The sequence below is a fragment of the Triturus cristatus genome, chromosome 4_2, assembly GCF_964204655.1.
Source record: "Triturus cristatus chromosome 4_2, aTriCri1.1, whole genome shotgun sequence".
Lineage (NCBI taxonomy): Eukaryota > Metazoa > Chordata > Amphibia > Caudata > Salamandridae > Triturus > Triturus cristatus.
Genome location: NC_140586.1, coordinates 316,729,245 through 316,746,901, shown reverse-complemented (window position 1 = coordinate 316,746,901; position 17,657 = coordinate 316,729,245). Strand labels below are relative to the sequence as shown.

The 17,657-nt window shown below is 42.9% G+C and overlaps 1 protein-coding gene across 4 annotated transcripts in view; it reads right to left on the bottom strand.

Annotated features, from left to right (window-relative positions):
• The window catches only part of LOC146833782 (dimethylaniline monooxygenase [N-oxide-forming] 2-like), a 343,718-nt gene that overhangs the window by 275,321 nt on the left and 50,740 nt on the right, over positions 1-17,657 (bottom strand). The window contains exon 1 of one of the 4 annotated variants that reach the window (XM_085601654.1): positions 3,830-4,097. The exons of the other annotated variants lie outside the window; for them this stretch is intronic. Coding sequence (XP_085457780.1) covers positions 3,830-3,926 — 97 coding nt within the window. The 5' untranslated portion in view covers positions 3,927-4,097. Of the gene's footprint in view, positions 1-3,829; positions 4,098-17,657 lie in introns of those variants that run through there. 4 annotated transcript variants of the gene reach the window in all.

The window sequence follows — 17,657 nt, the reverse complement described above, 5'->3', positions numbered from 1 at the left end:
CATACCATACTTACAAACCCTCTCACTGTTATATAGATCTACACACATATCCACTCACCCACCCATACAGCCACTCATATACCCACTCAGTCACTAATACAGCCACATACATATCCACTCATACACCCATACAGCCACTCACACACTGAATCAGTCACCCATTGAGCTACTCACACACCTAGTCACTCACCCATACAGTCAATCAAATAGCCACGTACTCACCCATACAGATACACACACACACTCAGTTACTCATACAGATACTAACACATACTCACTCACCTATACAGTCACTGACATAAGTATATACTCACCCATACAGCCACTCTCACATACATTCACTCACTCACCCATACAGTCTCTCATGTACCCCATCACTCACCTATACTGCCTTTTACATACCCAGTTACTCACCCATATACCATTGACACATCCACTTACCCACACAACCATACATGTGGGAGCAGGGCACTGGTGTGGCAGCCTGCACCCATGCTGCCAAACATGTAAGCAGGCCCTTAATCTTAAAGCATCTGGAATGCTCCTGAACCAAATGTCCATCCCCGAAAATGTATGTATACAATATGTTACGGATTTGCATGCCACAAGCATATAATCCACAATCATTTTCTCTGACACACATACACTTACAACTAACTTTCCTGCTCCTGCAACAACCAGACTGTCAAGTACATCTCCTCGCTAGATTTTCCAAAACAAGATGGCCACTCCAAATCACCATAGGCGTAATGAAAAAAGATAGTGAACTTTGTGGAAAATTTCTAAAGCCAGTATTTGATCAGAGCTACATTACTGGCATGTTTCCAAGTAGTTGGAAAGGCAGCATAATAACGGCAGTCTACTAAAAAGGTATGCAAATTGATCCCCGTAATTATAGATAAATTATCTTGGCAGATGCTACCGGGAAATTGTTTGCAAGAGTTTATTAGATCATTTGGAGTTGTAGGTTGCGGAACAGAATATTATTCCCAATGAACAATCAGAATTTCATGCTAACTTAACCTTGTTAGAAAACATTGCTATACTTACATAAAGAAGATAAATCCGATACAAGAATGTCTATGCAGCCTTGACTGATTTTTTTTTACTGCAGCGCTATGTTATGCTAGAAATTAGCAGCCCTTAAAATTCTCACCAGTATTCTAACTTTGGTGATTGAATGACACACTGCAACTGGCTTTTAGTAAAATTCTGAATCGAGCCGAAAGAGATCTCTCTTCTCAAATTCCAACTGAGAACGGGTTAAAATGGGGTGACCTCATACCCCCTTCGTCTTCTTTTTGCATTTCCATGAATTCAAAGGTTAAATACCAAACATGCTATGACTCATAAAGTAGTGGAAAAATGCTGCCCAAACAATAACGGACGGAATGCTGAACAAATCAAACATTCACCCCCAGTCAGAAGATCTGGGTTAAATCCATTGTTCTTTTGCTCACCATGCCACCCTGGTTTGGACCCAGCCATATGCAAATCAGTCTTGACCCTGCTCTTCATGGGAACAGTTCAGTCAGAACTGCCAAGCCAGGTCCTTCCTGGACTGGAAACAAGAATCCTGAGGCGGGTTTTGGGTTATCACCCTTCATCAGCTAGGCTAGCTTGAATCCAGTGGCACAGTGAGTAAGGGACCCACGTCTTGGCATACCCATCCCACTTAGGGCGAAACATTCTGCGCAAACAAATGATGGACATAATGCTGAACAAATCAAACAAGTCAATAGATCTGGGTTAAATCCATTGTCCTTTTTGTTCACATTGCCACCCCAGTTTGGACCCAGCCATATGCACGTTAATCTTGACCCTGCTCCTCATGGGAACAGTCCTGCCCGTACTGGCAAGCCATGTCCTCCCTGGACCGGAAACAAGTATCCTGGGACTGGTTTCCGAGTATCACCCCTCATCAGCCAGGCTAGATTGAATCCAGTGGCACTGCAAGTAAGGGACCCAGGTCTCGGCATACCCATCCCACTTAGGGCGAAAAATACTGCACAAACAAATGATGGTGTCAAGAATTCCTGTCATACAAGGGAAACACGCCCTTATGTAAACAGGAGAGCTGTTACATAACTCAAGGGAAACACGCCCTTATGTAAACAGGAGAGCTGTTACATAACTCAAGGGAAACACGCCCTTATGTAAACAGGAGAGCTGTTACATAACTCAAGGGAAACACGCCCTTATGTAAACAGGAGAGCTGTTACATAACTCAAGGAAAACACGCCCTATAATGGGAGGAACCGGGAGGTACAAGGCTGTCGGATATTGTGTTTACACCGACGTACCTGCTTCGTGAAGAGCAGTGTTCCGGAGTGGTGCTCCAGTAAGGCAAGAACGGAGGTAGGTCGAGTCGTTACTCCCTGGGCCGTGTCTTGCCCCATCGTCACCTGTGAAGGACCCGGAAGCTCTACCGGTCAACCATTGAGCTTCGCTTTTTGACTCGGCTGAGTCCAAGCGCAGTGGCGCTTTTGCTGGTTGGAGTCGTAACTCCCAGCCCGACCAGAGACACAGGGACTGCCAGCTGTAACGCACACCAGGAGGTGTTTGCCGCGTTACAGACTCGGAAGTCCACAGGATCGATCGAGCGGCTGCTCTCGGTTCAGTCTTCTTGCTTGTGATTGGGGTATCGGTGACGCATCACCAGGAGGTGACTCCGCGTCCCGGTGCAGTCTGAGGAAGAGGTTGAGCGGCTGCTCCCTTCAGGTAGAGACCCCGGCTGGGTGTTTCCCTGACTCCTCGATTCTCCCCAACACTCTTCGTGCCCCTCACAGCCTACCGATTGGCATTGTCGGCCATTTCATTTCTGCCCTCTGTTGGCATACGCCGGGATCGGCGTATATGCAGAGGACGGTTAGGACCATCCGTGCTGTGGGCTGGTAACGTACTTAGTCTGGAGGATTCCAGTGACTATAACTTTTGTTTGTTCTTTGTATTTTATTTGCCTTCATTAAAAGAACTAACCCTTCACAAGTGGTTGCGTCCTCATTGTCGTGTCTGTTAAACGATCCTGAGACGTTCAGGGCGTTACAGATGGACTGAATGCTGAACAAATCAAACATTCACCCAGTCATGAGATCTGGATTAAATCCATCCTTCTTTTGCTCACCATGCCACCCCACGTTGGACCTCGCCATATGCAAATTAATCTCGACTCTGCTCTTCACAGGAGGAGTCCAGACCAAACTGCCAAGCCAGGGCCTCCCTAGACCAGAAGCAAGCATCCTGGGACGGGTTTCGGGGTATCACCCCTAATTAGCCAGGCTAGCTTGAATCCAGTGGCACAGAGGGCAAGGGACCCATGAAGGGGGGCATCTTTTGTACATTTTAATGTATGCTAACAATATAATACTTTTTGATACTCTTTGACCTTTTGACCAAAGGACTACAAAATTCACTGAATGTACTCCATCAGTATATCGATTTACACTGTCTTAAACCATTGTCAAAAGCAAACATATATTTTTTAAAGATGGTAATCAAAATACTTCTTTTAATTGGTGTCTCAGTGGAAAAAAATCAGAGAAAGTAAAAATGTACACCTACACATATACTTAACCTGACTATCTCTCAGCATATAAAACATGTTTATTGTAAAGGTATCGCACCCTGGGAGAGGTTGTGTATGCTTTATAAGTCCTGGGGTCACAGACCGTTTATGCATTAGCAAAGGTCTTCAAACCAAAAGTTCCCTTTCTTTACTTTTTAATATACCTTACATGCAAATATTACATTTTTTATTGATATAGTGGACAGGTACTGTCAGAAACCTCTCATCCTGCTGCATTGTCAGTTCTAAAAGACATTCTCTCACCTCTCCTAAATCGCTTATGAGTCAATACCCACACTGGAAACGATTGAGTCCTTGCTGGCGAGCCTCTCTTCGATGTATGGTGCGCCAATTGTCTCATGCGGTAATCACGGGACAAGACTCGACTGCGCCCGTTTCCTGTAGAGGTGAGCGGTCTAGTCGTTTTTGCCCGAGACGCATTTGAACCATTAATGCGCCTGCGCGACTTACGCCCCGGCGCACTTCAACTGAAGGGAATGTTCTGACAGGAGCGTTACCCGGCGCGCTTCGTCTGTGAAGAGAAATTTTGAGGACTTTAGTCAGCGCTTCTGAGAGAACTTCATCAGGGAAGTTAAACGGTTATTTTCTTGATTCTTTTTGAGCATGTAATTCTAAACAGACAAATATTTTTCCACAGAAAAGTTCATAATTTTGGGACTGCAACTCTTGTTCCGGTCATGGTATTCATGCCTGTGAGAGCGGAGTTCACATGATCCAGGGAGTGACTTCTGTGAAGAGAAGTGCTCCAAGTTGCAAGTAAGCGTGTCCAGCTCGTTATCTTCTTCCCATTGCTTTGAGTAGAACTGTCTGGGAATTGCCGAATGCGACATTCTAGAATGGTGTAAAATTGAACAAGCACTCAGAGAGTGAGTTTAACAAGGAACCTAGAATATACTCTCAGCAAAAGACTACAGTCTATTGAGTAGTTTGTTTGTCATTGAGACTTTGTTATTACTCAAGAACTATTCAGTCACTGTGATCAAGGACAATTGAGACACATGAAGGAGTCTAACTAAGCATTCATCTGATTAAATTGGAGGAATAATTCCACAAGAACAGACAGCTAACATATAGACTCTGAGTTCTTCTGGTAAATCAGACGATATAATTTTAAAGACAAATAACATCTGAAATATACAAGTTTAGGCAAAACAATATAGGGAGGAGCAGTTCTCAGGACCAATACAGGTAAAAAGTTACAATATAGAGAATAATAATTTCAGTTTAGGGAGTTAGGAGAAGTGACTGTTTATGCTTGCTGTTACAGGTTTCCATTTAAAAAGACGCATAGAAGAGGAGCCAGTATCCTGAGGCAGTCTCTCTTGTTTTGTCTTCCACTTCCTCTTTCCCCCAGGTTGGAGTTTGTGGCAGTTGTTAACACCTGTCGCGGGCTTCGACAGGAGGGAATTGAGGCAAGGTCATCTGTTCCTGAGAAGATCGCCTTTTAGAAATACAGGAGTCTGACAGGTACAAAATGTTTGTTTTGTTTGTTTAGAAAATATATCCCAGTCTAAGCATTTAGACTTGAATTTCGTTTAATTAGCATATTGGTGTAGGTAAAGAGTCTAGCATCCATACGATCCTATGAGAAATGCCTGGTTCACTGATAGAATTATTGCAATTTGAACTGAATTTTCTATCAAGGCAAAAAGAATGCCTTTTACTCAAACCTCCAGGTGGCACAAAAAATCTATCCCTCTCCCAAAACGAAAGGTTGGAATTTCAAAAGATTTCCAAATGTTAGCTATCATTTAGATTCCAAACATTGTAATAGATTAAAATCTTACAAAATGTTAGTAAACTGAGCACATATTGGTAAACTTCAGTCTCACTTAACTATACTGCAAGATCATATGACTGGAAGAGTTATTTTTTTCTAAGAACTTATGTTTTACTGCTTTGTTCTGTAATTGAAAGTTGGGAATATCTTTTACCAACATACTTTTGTGATCTGTGTCATTAAAGACTTAAGTCATATTTAATTCGTTTGTACAGTATTCAAAAGCATATACTGTCCTATGGAGGACTGAAATCATTTTGTAAATAAAATAAAATAAGTAGTATGTGAGAAGGATGGTGTCCCTCTACATAAACAAGGCATGGGCTCTGCTTAGACCTACCACACATCTAGGTACAGCTGCAAAGAAATCTTCTTGAGTATCAAAGATTTCAGCACGGTCTCCATCAACAACATCATCCCCTCCCAAGAACTGTGTGACAACCTATCCAACTTTTCCACATCAAAATCGCGAACATGTACTGCAACTTCAAACACCAACCAGACCACAGGGAACTCATTGCAAACCTGCCAATCATCAATCAAAACAATCGCCTGACTGAATGGAAGATCCTCAACAGGAACGAAACAGCTACAATCATGTACAACATCCACCTTGGGAGCCCCAATGGATTGATGCCCTCACCACATCTAAAACCATGGCACATCTCCAATCAGCACAGCAATCACCCACATACTAAACACCTCAATCACCTCTGCTCCCTTTCTGGAAGCCTGGAAGCATGCAGCTGTTAATGCCCTCCTCAAGAAACATTCAGCCGACCCACGCCATCTGTCCTATCTCTTCTTCTATACCCAGCTAAAGTGATTGAAAGGGGGAAACAGTCTTCACAATGTGACATCTATCAGGCAAAGCCTTTACCGCACATTACCTTTACCACGCAGGTCTTTATTATGCATATGCCTTTGCAACGAAAGAGTAAGTATATTTCAGATAAGTGTATAAGTGTGGGTGTATATGTATGGTAGGGAATAGGATAAGGGTGTTTTATGGTTTAGGGGTGGGTAAGGTTAAAGGGTGGTAAGGGCATTTTTTTGTTTTAGAGGTGAGTATGGGTATTGGGTGGTAAGGCTGTTTTATAGTTGAGGGGTGGGTAAGGGTATTGGGTGGCAGGGGCGTTCTCAGGCTTTAGGGGTGGGTAAGGGTATTGGGTGGTAAAGGTGTTTTTAGGGTTTAGGGATAGGTAGGGGTATGGGGTGGTAAGAGGTATTTTTGGGTGAGGGTGTTTTTAGGGGTGGGTAAGGGTACTGGGTGGCAAGGGTATTTTTAGGGATAAGGGGACCACAACATAGGAAGTAGGAGGACCTCTGCCAGAGAGATGAGGATGACCAACCCCACAAGGACCATTACTTATAGGACCATGATAGAGGGGACCAGTGTCAGATTGACAAAAACAAGGTGGACCTGCCAAACCAGGAGACCTGGAGAACTAGTAGGACTAGAATGGGGCAGGAGGACCGGGGGACTGGGAGGGCTAGGGAAACGAAGGTCAGGGGTACCAGCACCAGAAGATCGTTATATGAGGACCAAACAAAGAAGTGTCCAAACTAAGACCAGGAATACATCGACTAGGAGAACCAGGATTTGAAGGACAAGTAAACTAGTGGAGCAGATAAATCAGGGCGTCAGGACCAGGAGGACTGATGGATGAGACTTAGGGCATGGGGTTGAAAAGGTCCAGGAAAAGGAGCCTGTGAAGCAGGAGACCCAGGATACAAAGGACTAAGTACAGGAGTACATGGGAATACTGACCAGACAGACCAGGAAGTAAAGGGTAGTAAGTTCTAAGGCTAGCTGTAGAACTATGAGGCCACGGAGGACTATGGTCAGGAGTACCAGGACCAGATTGAAGAGGACTATGACAATCAGGACATGTAGGGCAATGGCCAGTAGTATGGTTAAACGAGGATAAGAAGGACAGGGACTAGGGAGACCAAGGGGATGCATACCAAGGGCACCCAGAAGACCAGAGCAAAGAAGTCTACCCAAACTAAAAGGATCATGACCATGCCAAGGAAAGGAGGGCCAAGATGATTAGTAACCAGGGGACTAGGGCTGGAAGATCAAGAGGGGAAGAGCAAGGGTGTGGCCAGGAGGACCAGGAACAAAATTACCAGGCTCAGAGGAACCGAAAAATTTGAACCTGCATTAAGAGGGCCATAATCAATGGCTGCAGTACCAATAGGACTAAACGGATGAGCCAGAAGCAGGACCAAGAAGACCAGCGTCAGGAAGGACTGCAAACAGGAGCACCAGATTCAGGAAACCAGTACTAGGGTGGCCAGTACTAGCTAGACCAGGGCCAGGATGAGAATTAGGAAGGCCAAATCAGCAAAGAAAAGGAGGACTTGAACTAGTAGGAGGACCTTCACTAAAAGGCACAGAAGGACCTAGAAGAGAGGAAAAGCTCAGGGCAGTAGGACATCTATGTGAGTTTAGGCCATTCCTTTAGTAAATGGTCTTATTCATGTTTCTTATGCTGACAACCCTTAGGTGGAAACAGCCTTTACAATGAAGCTAAAACCCTGCATGTCTTTACCATGCAGGCTTTACCACATATGCGACAGTACCACAAATGTCATTACCACACAAGTCTTTACAACAATAAGATGGACAAAAATGTATTTTCTGTTTATCTCATTGGTATTTATCCATATTTATTTTGTGTTTTGAGAATAAATGAAGTGGTTAAATGGTAGGCTTCTGCATTTATTTTACTGATTAACTTGAACTCAGATGTTGATGCCTGTTGCATTTTAGCAAATTATACAGCCAAATACAACAAAATACTAAACCCACAGATAAATATCAGCATTATAATACAAATTTATGTTAAGCTATGTCTCTATTTAAGGAAATTTCCTTTTTTTATATCCCTATGCTATGTACTTAGTTGTTGACCTAGAATTCATGATGGACAGCTTGGAGAGTCACTCATAAGAAGTACAATTTATTGTATTTTTACGCTTTTAAAAATAAATACAGACAGGAAACACATTCTTTTCTGTCTGTATTTATCTGTAAAAGTATATAAAAATGGAAAAGTGGGAGTCTTATTTATCATCTATTTAATGTAGTGATATAATCTGGAAAGATGTTAGATAAATCAAGGGTAGTTTATAAGAAGTTGCTGGATTGTATTTTTCACAAGCGCAAAGAGCTGATCTCACAGATCATTCTAAAACATGGGAGGTGGATTCAAATTTGAGGATAATCAGTCCAGCATAAAAGGATAGGCATAGGGGTTATGCTCCTGTGAAGATAGTTTTGGTCTAATACCCACTATCTTTGAGACGGTAGGAAAAAGGTTTGGGTTCTTTAGACATAACTTTTTTCCCCCACTTCCTTCCCTCCATTACTTCCATTAATATATGGCTCAGATCAGGAGTCAGTAAATAAAGAAGACAGAGCTCAGTTTGTAATCACAGAGATAATGTCTAGGAGAGAGTTTATTGCATGGTTTATTAATTGTTAATTGTCTAGGAGTGCCTAGGTTTTCTTTTGGTTGTGAAACAACAAAAGATACCTGGTTTTCACACTTGGATGGATCTGTGGTTCATTGGGCATGATCAACAGACTGAGGAGGTTCTTTTAGTGGGAGACAGAGTAAAAATTGTTTGAGATTAAGATTCTGTGATTTTTCTTTTATTATTCTCAGGAATTGGGATACTCTTAATAACACCTGTAAAAATAATGAGAGTGTGTCTTTTGCTCAGGCTTGCTTTCCTAATGATCTTAAACTAGAGTTTAGAATAATTTGGATAGCATGATTACAGTGAAAAGATGATGATCTTCAGGGGTAGCGACTGACTGCAAGGAGTTTGAGAGTAGTCAACTCCCCCCAACCTGAAACATCTTCCATTAGTAGCGCGTGGTGGATAATAATATTCCTATTCTAATAAAGGCAAATCATATATACATTTGCAGCAAGTCTTTGAATGTGCTCATGAGACTTCTACTGTCTGTTCCATCTGGATTGGAGGTGCAAGAGGGCATAACGTTTGGAACTTGCAATGAGGGAATATTGGGAATTGTGTATTCAATGACAGAGGTCTCTGCTTAACAGTCAAGAAAATAAACAGAGGTAGTATTGGGGATTTAGCTGCTGGTTGCATATTGAACCACTGAAGGAACTGATAGTGCATCCTTTACCTGGAACATAAGAGATTTGAACTAATTTGTACTTGGAGAATTGTGGGGCTTAGTGAGAGTAAGCTTGAGTATATCATATTAGACTGACTTAGTCTATCCCCCCTTTTTTCCCCAAACATAATTGAAGTCTTGTGATTATGTGGTAATCCTGATTCAGCTAATGTTTCATTATGAGACACTGAAAAAGAGATGGATGTTTTCGGAGAGGTCCTTATAAAAATCTGCTAGTGACTTCTCTTTCTTCAAACTGAAGACTGATGGGAGCAATTCAGACCTATGCTCCAGTGAAATAATGAGTGATGATATAGCAATATCTTATACTTGTACTGAAAGAGGTTGGTGAACTTCAGCCTTACATTTTATTGTCCTATTTCTTAATGCATGTATCTAAGAAAAGATTGCCTTGGCCTTGAGAAGAATATCAGAGCTTTCCACCACATCATTCATTTTCCACTGAGTGGTCAACAACAAAAAAACTAAAATGCAACATTTCAGTCACTTCCAACCAGAGCTCCTCAAGAATAATGTGTGGAAAACATAGAGAAGTCGAGAGCACAGTTGTGTTCACTTAAATGAATGGATGACTTATTGTCCAAGTAAAAAGGCTTGGCTCACCTTCTCCCTCAAATTTGCCTCTTCCTACTTTTTCACTATGAGCCCTCTTCCCTCTTGCCTACTCATTTTACATTTTTTTCTCCAGGGCTGGCAAAAATGAATAGATAATGTTGGGTTCCCAGAGCAATAGAACAGACTTTCTTCTTTCCTTCAGAAATCTGTTACCAAAAACAAATGCAAAAAGCCCACAGAGGCAGCTAAACTGCTGCAGGGCATAGCTTCATCAAAAAGGTTAGGGGGCTTTGGTCTGAGAGTTCCCAATGAGCAACGAGTTGTGCCCAATCAAAATGCATGAAGTGGGTCACTGTGTGGTGGTAATGGACAGTGTGAAGGACATTTGTTTTCAGCTATTTGGATAAGTACAACCAGTCAGTGCAGGGAGTCTGTGAGATAATCTCCACTATCTTGTCACTGGTAGTCCAATTCCTCCTCACAGCAATGTAGGGCAGATAGGCCAAGGAATGCAAGCTAGCCTAAGCCCATGCCTAACAACAGCAGACAAGACTTAGGACAATCAGTGAGAGCAGGCATTTTTACCAGATCCAGCAGCCAGCCACGCTTACAATGAAACAGGAATTTGGGACAGTAGACTGTTGATAATTGCAAAATAGTAGAAAATACTGCAAATTACCTAACAGTGTGTAATGACAGAAGGGAAGGAACCTAAAACTCCAGGAAACAAAAGTTTGAAACTACATGGGCCAGAAAGCAGTTTTACACTATAGTAATTTATACATTACGAAACCAGTGATCCCTATTTTGTTCTCCCTTTTTTGGGGGGAGTTTTATATAGCGCGAACTAGACCCGAAGGTATCGGGTCTCAGAGCGCTTTACACAAGCACCAGTCATGTTATATGAGGAAACATTCATTTTTGTTAGGCACGGGGAGATTACGTGATTTGCCCAGAATCACAGGATGTTGCGCTTCCTTGCTGAGACTTGAACCTGGTTCCCCACATTTGAGGTCAACCGCCCTAGCCGTTAGACCAACTCCTCTCCCCTAAACAGAAAATATAGAACTGCCATCCCAAATTGAAAGATTGGAGATTATGTGTGTAGATTCGTGTGCTGCAAGACACTGCAATGTGTTTTGTTCTACTGAGGTGTACAATTGCCCATTACTCAGCTCTAAGTTATATTTTTAGCTAACTTTCCTAATTATGTGGCTTTGATGGCATCCTGAGTGTTTGAAGATGTAGCTGGATGCAATAGGTTTCATGTAATTTTTTCACATTGGCAATATCGATTAATGATAGAATATCATTTGTAGGTATAACTCGAAATTATAGAGGGAGCAAATATTCAGACAACTGTATGATGTTGAGCTGTACTGTACAGGATTTGTTTCCTTAGTTTACTATGATGTGTTATAGAAGCTTGGGTTATATGCATCACTGATCCAGCAAACAATGTACCACCTTGATTACTTTTAGCTGATTGTCTCAGGAGTTGTCACTTCAACCACTGGCATGTGACAGTACACCACAATGAGATCACTTGAAGGGAGATAAAGATAGATATGGTAGATGGAATCAGGCTGAGGCAAGAAGGCAATGGGAGACACCGAATCCAAGTCATCACTCAAATCACCACCTCCTACGCAGCAGATAATAAAGGGCCTTTAGGTGGACACAAAAAGAAGTGATCAAATAGGGGCAAATGTTGTACAAGGATATCTGTAACAAACACATTTATGGACTAAGCTATCTTAAGTAGACTACAAATCTGAGGTCTAACTGCAATCTTCTGGTGCAGGTACATTAACCACCCAATCTACTTTAAGAAGACTGAAACTGGGATCTTTGGTTTTGCCAGTGCATCCATTGCCGGATTGGAAACCAAAACTGACCCTGGCAAAGAGCTCTTTGTCAGGGCCGATTTCAGCTGCTTTTGTTACAGTGGCCCTAGGGGTCCAAAACGGGTCCGACCCTGGCAGCTCACCAAGGAAGTGCCCGGTGCCCGGTATGCTAGTCCAGACCTGGATACATCATCATCATTGTCGATCCTGTGGATGGAGGTGAAGCGTAGGTTCCAATCCACGCAGTCAATGAAGACTTCGCTGACTAGCTCCTTTTTGGTGGTGGCGATGCACGTCGAGCCGGACAGTCCATCGTTGTAAAGCCGTTCAGTCCATCAAAGTGATGGCATCGAGCTGCACTGTTTCCATGTCAAAGTGCAATGCGCTGGTTCCAATTGGCACAAAGTCGTTGATGCGTCGGTTTTGTTCGATAAGCACAGCAGAAGCGCACTTTCAAGGACCCAGGACTGGATTGGCACCACTTGGCAGGGCAGGATTCACAGACGGAAGGTGCTGTTGTAGGGTTGTAGGAAGCCTTTGATGTTCCTGAGACTTTAGAACAGGAGGAAAGCCAGGAAGCCCTTGGAGTCACTCTGGGTTCAAGTGAGATGGGTCCAGTCCTTTTACTCAGCAGGGCAGAGAGTAGCAAGTAACAGGCAACAAGCAGCACATCAGGGTAGAAAAGCAGCCCATCCAGATCAGCAATCCTACAGTGTGGCAGTCCTTGTAGTAGCACAGCAGTCCGTCTTCTTAGCAGAGTGTTTCACAGGTCCAGAAGTGTACTGTCTTGGTAGGGTCAGAGGTCCAGTACTTATACCGAACTGTGCCTTTGAAGTAGGGTTGACTTCAAAGAAGGGTCTTTGAAGTACACATAAGTCCTTTCTTTCTTCGAAGCCCTGGCTCCAGACTATCAGTAGGGGGTAATCAGCCCTTTTTGAGGGAAACAGGACACTGCCTATTCAGGTGTAAGTCAGCTCTTCCCTCTCTTGCTGCCTAGGAAGAGCTATCATAATGCAGATGAATTCAAATGAGTTATCTGTTATACCTACCCTTTCTGTGTTTGTGGCAGTCTAGAGGAAATGCATACAGTGTAGCTTTTACCCACCCCAGACATATATTGGAGACAGGCTTTAGGCACACAGAGCAGTAAGAGCAGAGAAATGTTCTCTTTCTGAAAGTGGCATTTCTAAAACAGTAATGTTAAATACCAGTAAAGAGGAATAATCATTACCATTCCAATGACATAATATATGATGCAGCTACTCCTTTCAAATCAGGAATTACAGTTTAAAAGTGTATTAAGGAATTCCTAATGCTAACCTGTGAAAGTGTTATGTTGTCATTTAGCCACAGGCAAGAAAACCAATATACACGCTCACGTTTAAAGTAGACATTTTTCTTGTACGTTGATACTTGACACACCTTTTTTTGTGTGCTGGTATTAGATAATATTCTTTGAAATGGCTTGCCTACATTTACATTTCTTCGCAGGCATGTAATCAGAGCCTTGAACATTCTGCAAGAGGGCTAAGTTTACTAAGCAAAATCTTGATGTTTGTTATTGTCAGCTCAGTGACAGCCGTGTGAAGATTGAATCAATTATGGTGGCCGGACTGGGACTTCGGCATGGTAACAGGGGTGATGTTAATTATATAAACAACATAATTCCTTTGTTTGGGCAGAGGAGCATTTTGCTGACAATTTTGAGGTCACCCCATGCTGGAATTCCAGCCCAGCTGAATCCTGTTTACCTCCTGGGGAGTTAGATCACCATAATGGATTCTGTCAGATTCAACCACCCTAGGCACACTAGGTTAGGAAGCGCTAGGAAGGAGTGTAGGTATGATTATGCATGTATGCTTATAATCAATGTAACAGCACAATGCTTGAATTTTTCATCTTCTGTACGATTCTAGTACTGATGATTACTCTGTTCTGTTTCCTTGTAATGATTATTGCAATGCATGTAATTTACACAAAAATCATAAAGTTTCAATAAATGATTGAAATATCAATTTGAGTATTTCTTGTGTCTCCCTTTGGGCATGCATGAGTTACAAATGAAAGGGACTTATCTGTTTCCATGATTTCCTTGGGTAGTCAGAGTTGTCATTTTCCGAGGTTGCACCTGTCCTCCAGAGCCTTGTAGGGTTTCAAAGGTCGAGAGGGTGAACTGTGAGCTAGCCAGGAGTAAGGCCAACATATCTTACTGATGTGCGTGGAGTTAGTCTCGCACAGTTTTGATGTTTATGTTGTCGAAACAAACAGTCTTATTAACAAAGTATGACCTGTACGACATGGTGCCACCTACGTTCTTGATTGGGTACTTATTTGATGGGCCTCCTGAGTAGGTTTCTTTTGTGTGCCAAAACTTACCAATTAACCAGAGGCATCCATGGTGTTAGGGTAAAAATCCTGCTCAGCAGAGTGGGGAACTCCTATTTTTGGCTGTAGGTTTTTCAAGCTTGAATCTTTAAAAGAATCACCCCACAGAGATACCCTCTCTAAATTCTAATGTTGAATCCAATTTGCACTGTCAATAAATTGCAGATATGCACTAAAATAAATGTTGCTACAACATGGGCTCACTCAGATGGGTGGTAGAGGCCCATGAAGCATATTGAAAAGAGGTATTCTATCCATGGGTCACATTAGAGGCAGCAAATGCCGGCACTGGGAATTTTCATACATGCCGTGAAGTAGCAGCACAAAGCCAATATAGAGCATATGTGGATTTAGAAATCCCATTAACTTATTGGGAACACATGAATTGGTTCCACGACGCCTTCCCACATGCAGTAGAAAATGTCAGACTGCCCCCCCCCCAGTAATTATATACACCATATGCAGACATTGCAAACTTTATAGATGTACAGCTTGGTATACTATACACAGATTTTGTTGCACTCTATAGATGTCTAGTATGATTCGTCTTGCAAATCATAACAATGATCCCACATAGGGCTGTTCGAGCTGCACAACCACAATTGGCTACGCCTGGAATTAGTCCAGTCACCATTAATGCAACAATGGGTACGTTTCCCACCAGGTGGGATGAAATTCCGTTCTGGATTGCACAAAAAAACTAAACAACTTGAAGCAGTGTTTCCCCATACTTAACCCCAAGAAAAACATAGAATTCCCACAGTATGCCTGTCTTTAGGGATGTGTTGCCTGGTGGAGGACTACGCCTCTTGGGGCACAGTCTTTGCTGCAGTCTATAAAAATAAGCATGGGACATGCCAGAAGTGCTTAAACAGATTCAAAGTGAGTACGGGCAGCCCCTCCCCTTGATTTTGGAGATGAAACTAATGGGCAATTTTGTTACAGTATCCTCAATCATACTTAGTAACATAATATGGGAAGCAGCAGCATGGCAGTATGTCAGAGGCTCGCACAGGTTGCTCCGGCACAACAGGAGCGCAAACTACCAAAACTTGTTGCAGAAACCTACACATCCATAGGTTAAAGGGTAATTCTCTTATCTTTAAAAGAAAAATGTGACCCTGTGCCTTTTTTTAAATGAACTTAAGGCTGTGAACTACTCTGAAGTGTCAACGAGCTACTGGTAGCTCACGATCAACTGGTTGGAGACACCTGGTCTAGTCCAAAGGTAGGTTCTTGGGAATTTGCAGGAGGTTGGAGGGATCCAGTGTCTCTTGAAGGCCTTGTAGGTTTCACGGAGAGATAGGAGATTACAATGGTTGAGTCCTTAGCAGCGGTGGGGGTTTGTGCCAGTTTCTTTTTCGTCTGGCCTCAGTTCTTGAAACGCAGCAGTCTACTTCCATTGTTTTCTTCTGTCTGTCGAATCAAAAGTCATGTTCTCAGGGAGCCACCTAAATAGTGATATTAGGGGCGTTTTTAGGGGAGGCCAGGTAGTAGTCAATGGGCTGCCTACCTATAGGGTGCCTACACCCTCTTTATAAGCACCTGACATGGGGGTTGGTCATATCCTGACTCCTAATAGACTACTATCACCATCCTCAAGACAGCGGATAGTAAAAGAGTCTACCTTGTCTGCCCCACCTGAGGGGTAAAGGTAGACGGACCTCTTGCTTTACCTAATTTTCCCACCAGTCCCCATGCTAAAAAGTGGAGCAGGACTAGGGGGGGGGGGGTGCCATCTGCTTCTAACAGCTGAGGGCTGGGGGTAGGGTTCAAAGCTGACATGTCCTTTGCTTCTGCCAATGCTGATGCTGCAGGGGGGGAGGTGGGACCACCTCCGTCTAGAGCAGGCATTGTTTCTGGATCCGGAGAGCGCTGGCTCTCCACCCAGGGGTCCAGAAGCATGTCTGATGATGGAAGCATTGCTAACACTAGACAAGGACCACAGCTGTGGTTGGTAAGGTTTCAGGAGACCCTCTAAAAAGGGCTCCTGTGTCAATGTATTAATAAATCTGCTACTGGCATCAGCAAGAATTTATTATGACAAGATGTTTGGTACCACATATCTTAGAAATGAGTGAAGCCATGGTGGAGCTAGGAAACTCATGTTGACGAGTATCCAGCCCATGTACTCGTCATTACTTCCTTGTTCACCTACTACATCCAGAATGCACTAGACATTGTTGGGGCATATCAGCTCATGCTGATATGCCCTCAGATAGGCTATAGTACACCCTGCCCTAGGGCTAAAGGCCTGCAGTAGGAGTGACTTACCTATATTTCATGAAATATAACAGTGGCAGGCACACAGGGCCATGTGCCATGTCAAATTTTTCGTTTTCTCCGCACCAAGACACGCAGCTCGCAATGGCAGAGTGCATAGCAATGGGGCGGGGTCCTGGGGGGGCACAAGTAATACCTTGTCAAGCCATGGAAGACCCTGACCTGTTGTTGGAGATACCCAGTCCCAAATACTCTGAATCTTGGGCTGTAGTGGTTGAACCTGGCCTCCTCCCACAAGGTGGCCCAGGTATGCAGGGGCTGATTCACAGAACTAACTTAAGACAAAATCCTAAACTTACTACTTTTGGTATTCACAGAAGTTTGGATTTTGTCTTAAGTTTGTCTTAAGACAAACTTAAGACAGACTTAAGACAGTCTTATGACAGACTTAAGACAGTCTTAAGACAGACTTAAGACAAACTTAGGACAAACTTAAGACAGACTTAAGACAGACTTAAGACAAACTTAAGACAAAATCCTAACTTAAGTCTGTCTTAAGTCTGTCTTAAGTCTGTCTTAAGTTTGTCGTAAGTCTGTCTTAAGACTGTCTTAAGTCTGTCTTAAGACTGTCTTAAGTTTGTCTTAAGTTTGTCTTAAGTTTGTCTTAAGACAAACTTAAGACAAAATCCTAACTTCTGTGAATACCAAAAGTAGTAATTTTAGGATTTTGTCTTAAGTTAGTTCTGTGAATCGGCCCCGCAACCTTTCCCTGCCCTATCTGGCCCATTGCTTACCTTGATAGCTTACCTTGATAGTCAGGCCTGCCTTGCCTCAAATACTTTCCTGAGGTAGATCAGGTGATCTGGCCAGGTGGAGTTAAAGGCAGTAATATTGTCAAGATATGTTGCACTATAGGATTCCCAAACCAGCCAAAACTTTATTCTGTGGAAATGTGGATTTTCCTGATCAGTTATGTCCCCTATCTTGGACCCCAACGGTTCTATATGCATGTTACAAGTATATGTATGTTCCCTCCAGTTCCAGTTTCGAAGACGCAAACATATGTGTGTCTACCGTCGACATGTTCTCTGTCAGATC